Source organism: Tyto alba, unplaced genomic scaffold (genome assembly GCF_018691265.1).
Source record: "Tyto alba isolate M040663 unplaced genomic scaffold, T.alba_DEE_v4.0 Super-Scaffold_32, whole genome shotgun sequence".
Lineage (NCBI taxonomy): Eukaryota > Metazoa > Chordata > Aves > Strigiformes > Tytonidae > Tyto > Tyto alba.
The window spans coordinates 1,392,243-1,409,819 of NW_024881307.1; the positions used below are offsets into that span (position 1 = coordinate 1,392,243).

The window sequence follows — 17,577 nt, forward strand, 5'->3', positions numbered from 1 at the left end:
TATCGTGCCCCCCCCCCCATAGCATTCCTGAACCCTCCCAAAGTATATCTCCCCACAGCACACCCCCCCCCAGAGCATCTCCCTATAGCACCCCACCAAATCCCTCCTTAGAGCATCTCCCTATAGCGTCCTTCCCAAAAGTCCCCCCCCCAAAAAACACCATCCCCCCATAATGTTGCCCCCCCCCCCCCCCCAAGCATCTTTATCCCGCTGGAGCAGGATGCTTGAGGTCTCGACCCCTTTTCGGGGCCAGGGAGCCCCCTCGGGGAAGGGGGGGGGGGAGGGCGGGTGGTGGCTCACTGGGGTGATGAGCTTGGCAGGTCTTAGAGAGGGGGGGGGGGGGGAAGTGGCTCCGGGCATCCTGCCCCACATCCTGGCTGCCCTATTCAGCGATGCCCCGGGAACGGCGCTAATTGACACTGGAGCTGGAATGAAGCCTGGATGCGACGGCTGCTTCGTCTTAAAGCCTGGAAAGATAAAAAAAAAAAAAGGGGTGGGGGGGCTGCATTGGGGGGGCGGGGGGGGGTGTTCCAGCTTTGTAAAATCCCCCCTCCCCCAAAACTCAACTTGCTGGGATGCTCAGAGCCCTAAATCCCAATGGATTGTCCTCAGAGGCGATGGCAAACCTTAGCCAGGCTCGATGGGGTGATGCTCCCAACCTCGAGCATCTCCACAGGATGGGGAAAACATGGAAATGGGGGGTTGTGACGGCGTGGGGAAATTGAAAATCTGAGTGTTTTTCCCCCAAATAAATGTCAGCTCGAGGCCGCCAGGGAAGCGAAAGCCGCCAGGACACAGGGCTCTATTGAGAAAGGAAAGAACACACACAAAAAAAAAAAAAAAAAAAAGAAAAAAAATAAATTAGCCGGGCGGAGCGCCAAGCCGGGAGCGCCGAGGGACGTGCCCGGAGTGGGGAAGCGGAGCAATTCGGGGGGCGAGCCTGCCTGAAATGTGGGGAGCGCCGGCTGCCCCGTGGGGCCACCCCGCTCCCCCCTGCTTGCTGCCGGTGACCTGGCTCCTGGCGCTGCACGCAGGTAGGGGGTTTTCCCATTTTTCCGTGTTTTTTCCCATTTTTCCATGGTTTTGGGGGGTATCTGGATGGAAGATGGGGGGGGAGGGGGGGAGGAGGGTGGTGGTACCCGAGGAAGGGGGGGGTTGTGGGGGGGGTTGCTGCGATGTCAAGTATCCCCTCCGCCTGGGAGAGGAAAAAAAAAAGGGGGGGGAAATTAGGAATAAAATCTGGGAAAAACACTTTTTGGGAGCCAAGTGGGACCTTCTGGGGGGGGTGGATCTGGCACCGCCCCCCCGAGCTTCTCCCCAGCTTTTCATCTTCCCAAAAACCCCTTTTCTGTTAATTTTTCAACATCCCCACATCTATTTTATTACCCATCCATCAGCTTTCCCAAAAAGCCTATTTTTTACCCCGTTTCTAGTTTGCTCCTGTTTACCCCACTGCATGGCAACCCTGGTTGCATCCATCATTTATTCCCTTAATACCTACATTCTGGGGTTCAATGAGCCCCAAACCATCCCATCCTGGGCGCAGCAATGCAAAAAATCACTTGCAACAATTTCGAACCATTTTACCAAAGTCTGGACCCAAAACCAGCCCCGGGGAGGCCCCATTTTCCCTCCAGATGAGCCGAGGATGCAAAGCCAGTCGGTTTTACATTGCTACCAACTTTGATTTGCACCCCAAAAAAGCACCTGGGTTGCAGCCAGGGCACCACAAAAAATGCTGCTATGCTTTTTCCAAAGATACAGGGATTTATTTCGTGAAATAGTAAGAAAATTAGGATTTTTTTGTTGGGTTATTTTCAGCAAAAGCCAGCCAGAAAGCGAGGGAGATCTCCATCCCTGAGTCAAGAATGCTGTAGGAAATGGGAATATTGCCTGATTTATGAATTAACTCCCAAATTTATTACCTAGAGCAGAGAAAAAAAGTAGCAACTGAGTGAAAAAAGGGAAGAAATGGTTAAAGAGCAGCGATTTGGGGGGTGCACTGGGTGCAAGGATGTATTAAAAGCTGCCTCCTCATCCCATGCTTGGGTTTTCCCTACGGGAGCCCCCTAAATTTTTCGGGTCAGGGCATGTTTTCGGGGCTGAGCTCGGCGCTGCTGGGAAGGACGGACAGACGGATGCTGCATACCAATAGGTCCCATGACTTTTCGGGCTTGTTTAAAGCCTTTCTTGCTCCTGCTTCGCCCTCCCCAGCTGCTTTACCCGCCTCCCCCCCCCCTTCAATATGGGGTTTGTTCACCATCAGATGATGGCATCCCGATGGGGGTTCACAGAGGGGACCCCTGGGCTGGCAGAAGGGGGGATGAGGCTGCGGTGTTTCAGGGACAGAGGCTGTTTTGGGGAGTCCCCCCTCTCAAAAAAAAAAAAAAAAAATCATTTTTTTTTCCCACTTTTTCCCTGCCCTTTTTGGCTTAAAACCAGCGATGAGGAGCAATGCACGTGCACTCTCCCCTGTGATGCAGTTTTGCATTTGGGGGTTTGGCTGGCCCGGAGCATCCAAACAGGCTGGGGATGAGAAGCAAAAACTTCCCCCCCCCCCGTAATTTTTGAGGTGACGCACACATCTTTGCAAAGCATGGCATTAACTTGGGCGCAGGAGGGCTCCCACCCTCCCATGCCATTTTGGGGGTCAATGCATGCATTTTTGCAAAGGGTTGCACCAACGAGGGTGCAGGAGCACTCCCACCCACCATGCAATTTCGGGGCGAGGCATGCATCTTTGTAAAGGGTTGCAACAACCCAGCTGCAGGAGTACTCCCACCATTGATGCAATTCTGGGGAACTGTGCATGAGTTTTTGCAAAGGGTTGCAACCACCCAGCTGCAGGAGCGCTCTCACCCTCCATGCGAGTTTTGGGGGGTGGTGCGTTTGTTTTTGCAAAGCACTGCATTGATCCAGCCACGGGAGGGCTCTCACCCTCCATGCAATTTTAGGGGGTTGACGCATGCATCTTTGCAAAGGGCTGAATCAACACCGCTGCAGGACCGCTCCCACCACCGATGCAGGTTTTGGGGCAATGCATGCATTTTTGCAGAAGGTTGCCTCAACCCAGCTGCAAGAGAGCTCCCGCCCCCCCCGTCCCCCCCCCGGCACATTTTGGAGGGAAATGCATACATTTTTACAGAGCATTGCATCAACCCAGCAACAGGAGATCTCCGACCACCCATGCACCTTTTAGGGTCGATGCATGCATCTTTGCAAAGGGTTACACTGACCCACCTCCCACGCCCGATGCATTTTTGGGAACGAGGCATGCATTTTGCAAAGGGTTGCATCAGCACAGGCACGCTCCCAGCCCCCCCCCTCCCCGCAATTTTGAGGGTGTGGCATGCATTTTTGCAAAGGCCTATGCAAACAGGGTGCTTGCACGGCCCTTGGGCACCCCAGCACCTGTAATGTGCTTTGCAAGTGCTCAGCACAGCTCTGGGAAGGGGGATTCCCTGTTTTCCTCCGGGCTCCGAGGTCCAGGCAGCTTTCTCCCCACCCCAAGGTCTGCTGGCAGGGGTGAACATCACCAGCCCCACGCCGCTGGTCCGCGGCACGGCGGGCAAAGCAGCGCTGCTGTCGGTGCGCTACGCCAGCGCCAGCGCCGACAAGCCGGTGGTCAAGTGGCAGGTGAAGCGCGACAAGCCCGTCACCGTCGTCCAGTCTATTGGCACTGAGATCATCGGCAACCTACGGCCCGATTACCGTGACCGCATCCGGGTGCTGGAGAATGGCTCGTTGCTCATCAGCCCCTTGCAGCTGGCCGACGAAGGAGCTTATGAGGTGGAGGTGTCCATCACCGATGACACCTTCACCGGCGAGAAGACCATCAACCTCACCGTGGACAGTAAGAGCAAAGAGGATGTCCAGTGGAGACGGGGTTCTCCATGGGATGTCTTCCTTGGCCACTTTTGGGGAGGGCTTTCTCTGACTGGGAGGTGGTTTGGGGGTTTTGGCCATCCCAAGCAGCCAAGCTACACCCCTGGTAGGATTTTGGTGTCCCCCTTCCTGTCCCCTGGGCCCAGCCATCCCCCAAGACACAGCATCACCGTGGTTCCCCTGCTTGCCTGCAGTCCCCATCTCAAAGCCACAAGTGCTGGTGGCCTCCTCAACGGTGCTGGAGCTCAGCGAGTTCTTCACTCTCAACTGTTCACATGAGAACGGCACCAAGCCCACCTACACCTGGCTGAAGGACGGGCGGCCGCTGAGCAACGACTCCCGCCTGCTCCTCTCCCCTGACCAGAAGATCCTCACCATCACCCGTGTCCTCATGGCTGACGACGACGTCTACAGCTGCCTGGTGGAGAACCCCATCAGCCATGGCCGCAGTGTCCCCGTGAAGCTCACCGTCTACCGTAAGCCACCCGCTCCCCCCTCCTGCGCCCGTGGGGCTGGCCATCCCTTGTAGATGATCCCAGCTAAAATTTTGGAGGGGTTGTCCCTCCTCATTCCTCTCCCCCAGGCCGGAGCTCCCTCTACATCATCCTCTCCACGGGTGGCATCTTCCTCCTTGTCACCCTGGTGACCGTTTGTGCCTGCTGGAAACCCTCCAAGAAGTAAGGCTGGGGGTAACACGGGAGCCAAAGGGGGTTCTCTTATCTTGCCCCATATTGTCTCTTCGTGTCTTCTGCCATCCCATCCTGTTTCATCTCTTCCCATCCTATCTTGTCCTGTCCCATCACACCTCATCCTGTTCCATCCCATCCTGTCTTGACCTATGCCATCCCATCTCCTCTGGTTCCATCTTGCCTCATCCCATTTAGTCTTGTTTTGCCTCATCTCTTCTAATCCTGTCACATCCCATCCTGCCTTGACCACTCTGTCCCGTCCCATCCCACCCCATCGCATCTCATCACTCCCATCCCATCCCATCCCATCCCATCCCATCCCATCCCATCCCATCCTGTCCCATCCCGTCCCATCCCGTCCCTTCCCATCCCATCCCGTCCCATCCCATCCCATCCCATCCCATCCCATCCCGTCCCGTCCCGTCCTGTCCCATCCCGTCCCATCCCATCCCATCCCGTCTCGTCCCATCCCATCCCATCCCATCCCGTCCCATCCCGTCCCATCCCATCCCTTCCCATCCCATCCCGTCCCGTCCCATCCCATCCCATCCCATCCCGTCCCATCCCATCCCATCCCATCCCATCCCTTCCCATCCCATCCCGTCCTGTCCCATCCCGTCCCATCCCATCCCTTCCCATCCCATCCCATCCCTTCCCATCCCGTCCCATCCCGTCCCATCCCGTCCCATCCCATCCCTTCCCATCCCTTCCCATCCCATCCCATCCCATCCCATCCCGTCCCATCCCATCCCATCCCATCTTGTCCTGTCTCACTCCATCCCATGCCATCTCATCCTGTCCCGTCCCACCCCACCCCATCCCATCTTGCTTTGATCCATCTCTCCAGTCCCATCCCATCCCCCCCCCATCTTCTCCCTCACCCCAGCACTGGGCCCTTCCCCAGCCGAGCTGCAGGCCGTCCCGCCGCGCCGCTGCCGCCCCAATCTCTGTCCCCTCCCCAGGGAGAAGCGGCAAGCAGAGCCCCAACCGGCCTCCGAATATGCCGAGCAGGACGAGGAACGCCTGAAGCACGAGGGTGAGTGAGCGCTGGCCCCGGCGCGGCGGGTTGGGGAGCGCCAACGCCGCTGGTGCGGTAAGCAAGGCCTTGCCTCCACGCAGCCGAGGGCATCCCGCGGAGCGGCGAGCACGAGCGCAAAAACCCGGTGGCCTTGTACATCCTCAAGGACAAGGTGAGCACCCTGGCAGCCCGCCGGCCGGGTGCGGCAGCGCTGGCTCCCGTGGGCTTTGCCCGCTCACCCCATCCCATCCCATCCTGTCCCAGCCGGTCCCATCCCATCCCGTCCCATCCCGTCCCGTCCCATCCCATCCCATCCCGTCCCGTCCCATCCCATCCCGTCCCGTCCCATCCCATCCCATCCCATCCCGTCCCAGCCGGTCCCATCCCATCCCATCCCATCCCATCCCGTCCCATCCCATCCCATCCCGTCCCATCCCGTCCCGTCCCATCCCATCCCATCCCATCCCATCCCGTCCCATCCCATCCCATCCCGTCCCGTCCCATCCCATCCCGTCCCGTCCCAGCCGGTCCCATCCCATCCCATCCCATCCCATCCCATCCCATCCCATCCCGTCCCGTCCCGTCCCATCCCATCCCATCCCGTCCCATCCCATCCCATCCCATCCCATCCCATCCCGTCCCGTCCCATCCCATCCCATCCCATCCCATCCCATCCCGTCCCGTCCCATCCCATCCCATCCCATCCCGTCCCAGCCGGTCCCATCCCATCCCATCCCATCCTGTCCCGTCCCGTCCTATGGCTCCCGACCCTTGGCTCTCGGCAGGATTCCCCGGAGGCAGAGGAGGATTCGCCGCCTGAACCCCGCGGCACGGTGGAACCGGGTTACACCAGCTCGCCGGCGGCCGGCCGCTCGCCGGGCCCGGTGGGGCGTTCGGCTCGTCGGTACCACCGCTCGCCGGCCCGCTCGCCCGCCTCAACGCGGACCCACAGGTCGCCGCCAGGTTCGCCGGTGCGTTCCCGCGGCGCCCCGCGCCTGCTGCGGACTGCCGGCGTCCACATCATCCGGGAGCAAGAGGAGGCCAGCGCCGTGGAGATCAGCGCCTGAGCGGGGGGGGGGGGACACACACGTGGGCGCTGCGGCGGCAAGCAAGCGGGGACACCGGCGTGGCCCCGCTCCCGCCACCCCGCATCATTCTGCTCGGCGTAAAGTCACTAATTTGCTATTGATCCCACCCAGAGCTCCCCTCTTCCGTCCCCCCCCCCGTCTTCCTGGGGAGTCGCTTTCACGGGTTTTTCGCCGGGATGAGCGTGCGGGGAGTGTGCGGAAAAGCTCGCGCGTGGGCTGGGACGGTGCAGGAGAGAGCGGGCGTGCAGCGCGCAGAGCGAGCGTGCAAGAGGGCGTGCAGAGAGAATGCGCACGCACTGTGGAGAGAGGGCTTGCATGGAGCGTGCAAGAGGGCTGGCCGGGAGCATGCAGAGAAGCATGCACAGAGCGTACAGGGTGTGCAGAGAAAGCGTGCAAAATGGGGAGAAGAAAGCATGCACGGAGCATACAGGAGGACGTGTATGGAACATGCAGAGAGAGCGTGCGCAGAGGGTGCAGAGTTGGCATGCAGGAGTGCACAGCATGCAGGGAGGGAACAGGGAGTGTGAGCACAGAGCATGCAAGACGGCATATGGGCAACGTGCAGAGAGAGCGTACCGAGCGTGTGCAGGGATGTCACACACAGAGTGTGCAGAGAGAGCATGCATGGAATGTGTGGAAACAGTGCGGAGACTGCAGACAGATCATGCACAGAGCATGCAGGAGGATGTGCACAGGGCATGTGGACAGAGCATGCCTGGAGCATGCAGAGAGAGTGTGCACAAAGGGTGCAAGAAGGCATGCAGAAGGGTGTGCAGAGCGAGCATGCACAGAGTGTGCAAGAGAGAGAGTGCAGAGCACACGGAGAGAACACACACAGAGCGTGCAGAGAGCATGCCCAGAGCTCGCAGCTATGACTGCATGGATTGTGCGGAGAGCGTGCACATAGAGAGTGTGCAGAAGGCGTGCGTGGAACGTGCAGATAAGCCTGTGCGTGGCATTTGCATGTGCACGTGCCAGCATCGGGAGGGCTATCTGAGCACACATGTGGCGTGCAGAGAGCACGAGTGTGCAGAGTCTGTACAGTGCGTGCACAGAGCGTGCGGAGAGAGTGTGCGTGCAGTGTTTGCAGAGAGCGCGCACAGAGAGCGCGCACGGGGCGTGAGAAGGGAGCATATCCGAGGCTTGCAAGAGGGCGTGCAGAGACGGGTTCGGAGAGAGCACATGCACAGCGCTTGCGGGGAGTGTGCAGCGAAGAGGGTGTGCAGGGCACGTGCGAGATGGCGGGGAGCTTGTGCGCAGCACGCCGCAGCAGCCAGCAAAAAAAACCACGCAGGAGCCAGCAGAAAAACCACGCGGGAGCACCGTGCCCACCTGCCGCAGCATACAGACCCACGCACGCCAGTGCCGGGTGGGTGGCCTAAATGGAGGGGGTCTCCCGCCGCCTTCCCCAACCCCAATGCTGCCCCGCCGCTGCAACTCGGATTTTCTGTGAAAATCCCCCATTTTGGGAGCGTCGCCTCTTCCCCCCTCAGGTCTCCCCAGGAAATAGGTTTAGGATGCAAACCGGAGAGCGGCCGGCCAAGCGAGCAGGGCCCCAGGGCACCCAGGGTGGGTGCTGGTGCACCCCAGGGTGCTCGGGGTGCGCTACTAACCAATAAACTAAACATACTACCTGGCTGGCAGCGGCACCCTTGGGTGTCTTTGTGGGACAGGGTGTGTTCCCCCCCCCCCCCCCCCCAGGTTGAGGGGCAGACATGAGAGGTGGGGGACAACTGAGACCAGATGAGCTTGACGCACCTAGCTGGCACCCAAATTTAAGCTTGCAGAGCCTGGGAGACCAGTTCACTCTGGTCCCTACTGACGGTGTTCCCAGCCAGGAGCTCATTTCTTCTTCTTTCTCCGAACGTGGCAGAGGAGGGTTGGGGGGACAGAATTTCTTCTCAGTAATTAAATTCGTTACCCGCTGGCATCCCCCCAACCCCCCCGCTGCCTCCGGGCGCTGCCAGCGCCCCTGTGCCTGAGCGCTCGCACCGCCACGGCTTGGCTGAGCTGTTTGTGTCCACCACTCCCCCTGCCTCCCGGCACTTCCCGGCCCCCCCACCCCCCCCACCCGTGTCCGGCTATTGTCCCCCCCCATCCGGAGCCAGATCCGGCCCCAGTGCTGGGGGGGAGGGACTGGGTTTTAGGGAGGAAACGGGAAGGCTGGCTGGGGCTGGCATGGCGGGCGGCTGGGCGGCGGCACTGGGCCTGGGGCTCTGCCTCACTGCGCTGCGCTGGGGAGGTGAGTGCAGCCCCCGCGGCGGGGGGGGGAAAAACACCCTTAATTCCCCACCCCCCAAAACTGGGGGCTGAGACCGTGCCCGCTCGGTGCACCCACCAGCCTCCATGTCACCTCACAGGCTGCCACCCCCCCGGCACAGCTGTGGCACCCCAAACTGCAGCTGGTAAGGACACACTGTGGGGATGATGAGGGGGGGGGGGGGGACGACCCCCAAAAAATCCTGCTGTCACCACCCCCACCCTTCCACGGTGTGTGTCCCTTCCCCACCACAGTGCTGCGGGAAAATTTCCGCCTGCAGCCGGGTGATTTGGTGGCCACAGCGGGGCAAGCATTGGAGCTGGATTGCGTCCCCCCCTCGGGGCACCCCGAACCCCACGTCACCTGGAAGAAGGATGGGGTGACCTTGGACTTGATGGGTGACCGGTACGTGGTCACCAACGGGAAGCTGCGAGTGACACCGGCGCAGCGGAGCGACTCTGGGATCTACATCTGCGTGGCGGCCAACGCGGCGGGCGAGAGGGAGAGCCGGGGCGCCCACGTTTCCGTCCTGGGTAAGCCAAGGGTCTCCCACGGGTGGTGGACACGTCATGGCCAACCTTGGTGCCACGTCCTCCGTGTCCTCCCGCAGAGAAGCCGACCATCACGCGGCGCCCGAGCGACGCCGCGGTGGCAGCTGGCAGCACCGTGGAGCTGGGCTGCGGGGCCCAAGGTGACCCGGCGCCGCGGGTGCAGTGGCACAAGGAGCGTGGGGACCTGCCCTGGGGCAGGTAGGTGGTGGCAGGGTGGAGGTGGCCCATCCCCGGGTTGGGGATGGGGCTGGTGGAGAGCTGGTGATCCACAGGCATGAGGTGGACCTGGAGCACACGTTGCACCTCTATGCTGTGACGCCCGCCGACGCCGGAACCTACGTGTGTACGGCACAGAGCCAGCTGGGCACCGCCGCTGCCACCGCCCGCCTGCACGTGAAGGGTCAGTGGTGGGACCTCCATGGCCTGCACCATCATGAGCACCCAGGGCCATGAGGGGTCCATGCAATGGGATCCATCTAGCAGGGTCCATCTAACGGGGTCCATCCAAGGAGGTCATCCAAGGGAAGCCTGTCCAAAGGGCGTTCATTCAAGGGAGGTCCATCCAAGGAGGTCATCCGTGGGGAGGCCATTCATGGGGGTCCATCCAAGGAGGTCATCCGTGGGGAGGCCATTCATGGGGGTCCATCCAAGGAGGTCATCCGTGGGGAGGCCATTCATGGGGGTCCATCCAAGGAGGTCATCCGTGGGGAGGCCATTCATGGGGGTCCATCCAAGGAGGTCATCCGTGGGGAGGCCATTCATGGGGGTCCATCCAAGGAGGTCATCCAAGGGAAGTCTGTCCAAAGGGCGTTCATTCAAGGGAGGTCCATCCAAGGAGGTCATCCGTGGGGAGGCCATTCATGGGGGTCCATCCAAGGAGGTCATCCAAGGGAAGTCTGTCCAAAGGGCGTTCATTCAAGGGAGGTCCATCCAAGGAGGTCATCCGTGGGGAGGCCATTCATGGGGGTCCATCCAAGGAGGTCATCCGTGGGGAGGCCATTCATGGGGGTCCATCCAAGGAGGTCATCCGTGGGGAGGCCATTCATGGGGGTCCATCCAAGGAGGTCATCCAAGGGAAGTCTGTCCAAAGGGCGTTCATTCAAGGGAGGTCCATCCAAGGAGGTCATCCCTGGGGAGGCCATTCATGGGGGTCCATCCAAGGAGGTCTATCCAAGGGGGGCCATCAAAAAAGGGTCCACCCAACTAAGTCATCTGAAGGGGTCCATTCGAGGAGAGCCCATCACAAGGGGTACTTCCGAAGGGGGGGTCCATCTCAGGAGGTCCATCTAAAAGCATCCAACAGGATCCATCTAAGGGGTCCATCCGAGCGTGTTCGTGTAAGGGGATTTAGCTAAGGCGATGCATCCAGGTGGGTGTCCATCCAAGGGGATCCATTCAAGAGAGTCCATCTAAAGGGGATCCATCCAAGGGGGTTCCGCCAAGAGGAGCCATTCAAGGGGGTCTGTCCAAGGTGGGGGGTCCATTAAAGGAGGATTGAACAAGAGGTATCTGTCCAAAGGGTCCATCTAAGAGGGACACGTGAATAGGGGTCTATCATGGGGTCCTTCAAAGGGGGCCCAACCAAGGGGTCCATTTGAGTGGGTCCATCCAGGGAGACATCAGGGTCTCCAGACAGGAGTGTCATGGGTGGGTGCCAGGGCAGGTGCCAGGGGACCTTGCTGCCGCCCAGCGCTGCCATCAACCTCCCTCTGCCCCACAGAGCAGCCGGGCTGGCAGGAGGCTGCGCCGCGGGACCTGCTGGCCGTGCGGCTGCACCTGGACAACGGCACCGTGCTGCCCGCTGCCGCCGTCCGTCTCCGCTGGCGGGTTGGTGTGACGCCAAGACATGCCCACCAGGAGGGCAGGACACAGGGAGGAGGCTGGAGCCCCATCCCCATGTCCCGCCACGACTCGTAACCCTTCCCATGCCCTTCAGATGCTGATGCCGGTGCCGTTGCTGGTGGGCTACGTGGTGCTGTACCGCTGCCTGCTCCCTTCCAGCACCTCCTGGGTCCAACACGACGCAGGCAGGGAGCTCAGCGCCGTCATCCCCATGCTCCGCAGGGGCTACAAGTATGAGTTCAAGGTCCGACCCTACGCTGGAGCAATCCAGGGCTCGGACAGCAACAGCAGGCACCTCTGGATACCTGAGGAAGGTGCGTTGGGTGTCCCTGGGGATGTCCGGGTGGAGGATGGGAGGCGTCAGCAGGGGTTCCGGGGGGTCTCAGTATTCCTGTCCTGGCAGTGCCAAGTGCAGCGCCCCAGCGTGTCACCGTGGGCCAGGCTGAGACGGGGAACGGCACCGTGGTCGTGAGCTGGGAGCCACCTCCTCCTGAGGCTCACAATGGCATCATCCGGGGATATAAGGTCTGGGGTGACAGGGCAGGGTGGTGGAACTGGAGGACCTCTGGTCAAGGAGGTCCAGCCAAGGGGTCTGTCTAAGGGGGATCCATCCAAGAAGGGGGCTTATCAAATGTGGGGGTCTATCCAAGGCTGGTCCCCCAAGGAGTCCCTGTCTGAGGGGGGATCCGTACGCAGGGTCTATCCAAGAGAGATCTTGCCAAGGGGGCTCATCCGAAGGGGCCTACCAAGGTGGAGGTCCATCCCAGGAGATCCATCTAAAGGGTCAATGTAAAGAAGGGGGTCATCCAAGTGGGTGCAACCCAAGGAGGTCCATCCAGGTGGGTTCAACCAAGGGGATCCATCTAAAGAGGTCATCCAAGAGGAGTACATCACCGGGGGGCCATCAAGGGGACTCATCTAAGGGGGCCTATCCAAGGGTGTCCATCTCAGTGGCGTTCATCCAAGGGGACTCATCTAAAGGGGCCCATCCTAGGGGATTCATCCAAGGGAGCCCATGCAAAGGGGTCCGTCCACGAGGGATCCGTCAGGGAGGGTCCATCGAGGGGATTAATCTAAGGGGGCCCATCCTCTTGGTGCCTGCCAGGTCTGGTCAGTGGGCGAGGGCTGGAAACACCCCACCAACAGGACAGTGGACGGAGGCACCCACAGCTTGAATACCCTCCACCCAAGCCCTGGGGCCGAATTCTGTGTCCGAGTGGCAGCCTTCAACAGCGCAGGGCTGGGGATCCCCAGCAATGCCACCTGCAGCGTCCTGGGTAGGGGTCGAGGAAGCAAGGTGGGGTGCAAGTGGGGGGGCTCAAGGTGGCGGCATGGGGGGTGACGCTGATGGGACCCCTGCAGGGGTGACAGCAGAGAGCACCAGGGTGGCCCGGCTGCTGCGGCAGCCCGCCGTCATCGCGGCCGCCGGCTCGCTGCTCTGGTTGGCCTTGCTTGCCCTCCTCCTCCTCCTCTGCCAGCACCGCGCCAGTCAGGACACTGCGGCTCGCCACAGGTGAGCAGCTGTGGGGTGGGGGGGCTGGGGGGATGTCCCTGGAAGGGTGGGGGTAGGATGCCCTGATGGCACCCCTCACCCTGCAGGCTGGTGGCTGGTGACTCACCGTGGCTCGGTGGCCCCTGGAAACCTGGCTGTGCCCCCCAAAACCTCAGCAGCAGCAGCAGCCTCAGCAGCCGGCTCCTGGGCAGCGACAGCAGGGACCCCCACCCCTCCAGTGAGCTCCACGGGGGCTGGGACGGGACCCCCACCCAATGCCGTGGGACCCCCATCCTTTCAGTGAGCCCCACAGGGGCTAGGACCCCCACCTGGTGCCATGGGACCCTCACCCCTCCAACAAGCCCCTGGGGGTGGGACACCCACCGAGTGGCATGGGACCCCCCCCACCCGGTCCCCTGGGACCCCCACCCACTTCCATGGGATGCCTCACTCTCTGCTATGGGACCCCCAGCCTGGAACCCCCTCAGGGTCCTGCGGGATTAGCAAAGGGTGCCTGATACACCAACCCTATGACTGGCACCCCCCGGTGCCATGAGACCCCCACCTGGGTGCCCCCCGTTGCCGTGGGACCCTCTCTGCAGGTGACAGGGACTTGGAGACAGACAGATCTAAGGAGAGAGGGGACAAGTGTCCCCCAGATCAGCACCCATGGGTGCCCTGACCACTCTTGCCCCTCCAGCCCTGACCTTGGAGCTGCCAAGCCTTGGTCCCCCCACATCCCCAAACCCCAGCAGCCTCCGCGGGGGGCACCCACTGCCCCTCGGGGATGTGGGCTGCTGTGGAGGGGTGCACCCCGGAGCATGCACCGAACCCAGCACCCCGAACCTGGCACCCTGGGAGCGCATCCGCAAACGAGGTGAGTGTGGGAGGGACATGAGGGGACACAGGGGACATGGGGGATGTGGCTCATGGTTCTGTGTCGTGTCCCCCCCCTCTGCAGAGCTGCACCAAGTGCACAGCACCCCAGCACTCATGGGTGGCCCTGGTCATGTCCCTGTCACTGAGAATGGAGGTGAGTGGGAGACAGATTTGGGACTGGCAGCTGGGTGGCCTCAGCAAAGGGGACATGAGGGTGACACCACCACTGCTGTGATGGCTGGAGGGGACCGACAGCAGCTGCCAGTCTTCAGCTCCCCAAAACCACGCCGGGGGAGTGCCTCACTGGCCTCTGGTGTCACTGGGTCACCCCCGAGACCATCCCACGCCTGGAACCCTCCAGTGACCCGGTAAGTCTGAGTGTCCCCACCCTGGGGACACAGGTGGGTGTCCTGCACCCCAACCTTGTGCTGCAGAAGCCACAATGTCCCTTGCGCCTGCAGGTCACCGGCCACTCTGTGTCCCAAGGACACATCCCTGGCCAGCAGGCACCCCAAGGGCATGTCCCCAGTCACCAGGATCCCCAGGCACACGTCTCCAACCGCTGTGTGCCCAAGGGACACATCGCTGGTCACTGAGAGCCCCAGGGATGTGTCCCTGGTCACCAGGCACCCTAGGAGCATGTCCCTGGTCACTGAGCACCCCAAGGACACGCCTCTGGCCAGCAGGCACCCCAAGGATGTGTCACCAGTCACTGAGCATCCCAGGGCCATGTCACCATCCACCAGGCACCCCCCAGACCCATCACCAGCCACCAGCCACCAGAGGGAAACAATCCCGGCCACCAGGCACCCTGAGGACATGTCCCTGGTCACCGAGTGCCCCAGGGACATGTCCCCAGTCACCAGGCACGCCAGTGACCCATCACCAGTGACCAAGCGTCAGAGGGACATGTCACCAGCCACCAGGCACCCTGAGGACACATCCCCAGCCAGTGGGCATGGAAGAGAGAGGTCCCCAGTCACTAGGCTCCCCAGGGATAAGTCCCCAGCCACTGGGCACCGCAGGGACAAGTTCCTGGCCACCAGGTACCCCAAGGACATGTCTCTGGCCATCAGGTACCCCAGGGACCCATCACTAGTGATCAGGCACCCAAGGGACGTGTTCCTGTCCAGCAGGTACCCTGAGGACATGTCACCAGGCATGGGGCAACCCAAGGACACATTCCCAGCCACCGGGCACCCCAGGGACACATCTCTAGTCACCAGGCACCCTGAAGAGATGTCCCCAGTCCCCAGGCAGCACAGGGACAAGTTCTTGGGCACCAGGTACCCCAAGGACATGTCCCCAGCCACCAGACACCCCAAGGACCCATCACCAGTGACAAGGCACCCAAGGGACACATTTCTGGCCACCAGATACGCAAAGGACATGTCACCGGTCACCAGGCATCCCAAGGAGACATCCCCATCCACCAGGAACCCAAGGGACAGGTCCCCAGTCCCCAGTCCCCCCGAAGAGATGTTCCCAGCCACTGGTCACCGGAGGGACAAGTTCTTGGGCAACAGGTACCCCAAGGACATGTTCCTAGCCACCAGGCACCCAGGGGACCCATCACTGGTGACCAGGAACCCAAGGGACGTGTTCCTGGCCGCCAGGTACCCCAAGGACATGTCCCCAGCCACCAGGCACTCAAGGGACAAGTCCCCAGCCACTGGGCGCCTCTCGCCGGCATTCAGTGACGGGGTCCTCACACCGCAGCAGGTGGCTGAGGACCTGGAGATGGACCAGGACATCACCTGCCCCGGGTACGCCCCATCCCCCTGGGACTCCAACACGGTGACAGCATCCCTCGGTGCCAGCAGTGTCCCCACTGTGTCCCCCACAGCCTCCCGGCACAAACCACGCCACGGTCCTTCTCGCCACCACACACCTACGGCTACATCTACGGTCCACCGGCCTCTGATCTGGGTGAAGAGGAGGAAGAAGAGGAGGAAGAGCAAGAGCGGCCAGTGACAAGGGGCTCGCCAGAGGGGTCGCTGATGAATGGTTGGGGGTCTGTCTCGGAGGACAACTTCGCCAGTGCCCGCTGCAGCTTGGTGAGCTCCTGCGATGGCTCCTTCCTCCTGGACGCCAGCTTTGCCCGGGCACTGGCTGTGGCCGTCGATGGCCTCTGCTTCAGCCTCGAGGACACCAACAGGGCCTATGGGGGTGAGTGAAGGGCCCCCGGACCCCTCCTCTGATCCTGAGCATCGTCACCTCCTTAGGGAAAGGGGCCCCATCACGACACCATAGTGATGCCACCATCTCCTGCCTTCTCCCCAGCAGGTCTCTCACCACCACCATCACCCTTGGAGGGGGTCTTCTCGCCTGAGGTCCACATCCCCACCTGGGACTGGGGGACAGCGCTGGGGGTCCCGCAGGGAGTTGGGATGGAGGAAGCCACAGGCACCCCGCAGCATGGTGAGTGGTGCCCTGACACTGGGGTGATGGGCACCAGGGACGGTGCGGGATGTCACCAGCTGTGGGGTGCTAGAAAATGTCCTTTTTTATTTCCAGGTGGCCATGGGTCAGGGACTGGCAGTCCCTGGGCCCGGGTGGGCGGCGAGCCAGGGACAGGAGGGACAGGAGTGTGGCAGTCCCCAGGATGTAGGACGCGGCAAGGCCAGAATCCACTCGGCTCAGCTAAAATCCAGCTTTATTATGAGGTTCCCCAAAAAGGGGCTTTCTGCTAGCAAAAGCCACCTGTGAAGGGTGGGTGGCACAGGCGCGGACAGGTGTCCCTCCTTCCCCAGCAGCCTTGTCCTCCCCAAGTGCCCTCACCCCTCCCCAGAGTCCTCATCCCTCCACCATATCCTCATCCTCCCCAAGTGTCCTCATCTTCCCCAAGTGTCTTCCTCCTTCCCCAGCATCATCATCCCCCAAGCAACCTCGTGCAGCCCAAGTACCATTGCTCGCCCCAAGTGTCCTCATCCTTCCCCATGTGTCCCCATCCCTCCCCAGAGTCCCCATCCCTCCTCAGCATCCTCGTCCCCACAACCATCCTTGTCCAAACCAAGCACTGCTGTCCATCCCAAGTGTCCTTGTCCTTCCCCAGTGTCATTTTCCCCCAACCATCCTCATCCCTGCTGACTGCTCTCATTCCTTCTGACTGTTCCCATCCTTCCTCAGCACCCTTGTCCCACCTCAACCATCCTTGGCCTTCCCAAGTGTCCTCACCCCTCCCAAGCCACCTTGTCCTTCCAGAATGTCCTTGTGCCCCCTACGAGTGTCCTCATCCCTCCTGAGCATTCTCATCCCTCCCCAGTGTCCTCATCACTCCCCAGGGTCCTCATCCCTCATGACTGTCCTTGGCGTCTCCAAGCATCCTCATCCCTCCCAACTGTCCTTGTCCCCAACATCATCGTCCCTCCTTTGCATCCTCATCCCTCCACAGTGTCCTCAACTCTCCCAACTGTCCTTGTCTCCAGGGTCCTTGTCCCTCCTGAGCATCCTTGTCCTTCCCCAGGGTCCTCATCCCTCGTGACTGTCCTTGGCCTCTCCAAGCATGCTCGTCCTTCCTCAAGCTTCCTCGTCCCTTCCAATTGTCCTTGTCCCCAGGATCCTCATCCATCCCGAGCATCTTTGTCCCTCCTCAGTGTCCTTGCCCCTCCCAACCGTCCTTGTCCCCAGGGTCCTCCCTCCCTGAATATCCTCCTCATCCCTCCCTAAGCACCCCCATCCCTCCTATCGGTCCTGAGTATCCTCGTTCATCCTGACTGTCCTTGTCCCCCCCAAGTATCCTTGTCCCCCCCTCGCACTGCTGCCCGCTGGCCACTGGCTCTGTGCAACCCCATTTCCGTGGTGCCACTCAGAAATTAAAGATCATCCCTTCCCCTGTCCCCCCCCATATCGACCTCCCCGTGTCCCCAACCC

The 17,577-nt window shown here is 61.3% G+C and overlaps 2 protein-coding genes across 9 annotated transcripts; both read left to right on the forward strand.

The window, feature by feature from the left end:
* The first annotated feature begins 849 nt into the window (after positions 1 to 849).
* On the forward strand, positions 850 to 6,786 carry HEPACAM (hepatic and glial cell adhesion molecule). The gene is made up of 7 exons (XM_042800557.1): positions 850 to 1,034; positions 3,512 to 3,853; positions 4,080 to 4,361; positions 4,469 to 4,562; positions 5,537 to 5,610; positions 5,694 to 5,764; positions 6,378 to 6,786. Exons 1-7 carry the CDS (start codon positions 950 to 952, stop codon positions 6,657 to 6,659), a joined length of 1,230 nt encoding a protein of 409 aa, XP_042656491.1. The 5' UTR covers positions 850 to 949; the 3' UTR covers positions 6,660 to 6,786.
* Positions 6,787 to 8,858: 2,072 nt separating this feature from the next.
* Positions 8,859 to 17,551, forward strand: ROBO4 (roundabout guidance receptor 4). 8 transcript variants are annotated; one of them, XM_042800553.1, is made up of 20 exons: positions 8,859 to 8,922; positions 9,041 to 9,085; positions 9,195 to 9,473; positions 9,551 to 9,689; positions 9,764 to 9,891; positions 11,212 to 11,318; positions 11,428 to 11,647; positions 11,737 to 11,858; positions 12,439 to 12,610; positions 12,696 to 12,846; positions 12,933 to 13,063; positions 13,526 to 13,702; positions 13,787 to 14,072; positions 14,166 to 14,750; positions 14,838 to 14,990; positions 15,081 to 15,230; positions 15,300 to 15,470; positions 15,551 to 15,873; positions 15,988 to 16,125; positions 16,222 to 17,551. In XM_042800553.1, the coding sequence occupies exons 1-20, from the start codon at positions 8,859 to 8,861 to the stop codon at positions 16,395 to 16,397; spliced, it is 3,717 nt and encodes a 1,238-aa protein (XP_042656487.1). In that variant the 3' UTR covers positions 16,398 to 17,551. The 8 variants fall into 8 exon arrangements, with proteins under 8 accessions (XP_042656487.1, XP_042656489.1, XP_042656486.1 ...); XM_042800555.1 differs by having other exon boundaries at positions 13,787 to 13,858; positions 13,949 to 14,072; positions 14,838 to 15,230; XM_042800552.1 differs by having other exon boundaries at positions 14,838 to 15,243; positions 15,334 to 15,470.
* Positions 17,552 to 17,577: the final 26 nt, after the last annotated feature.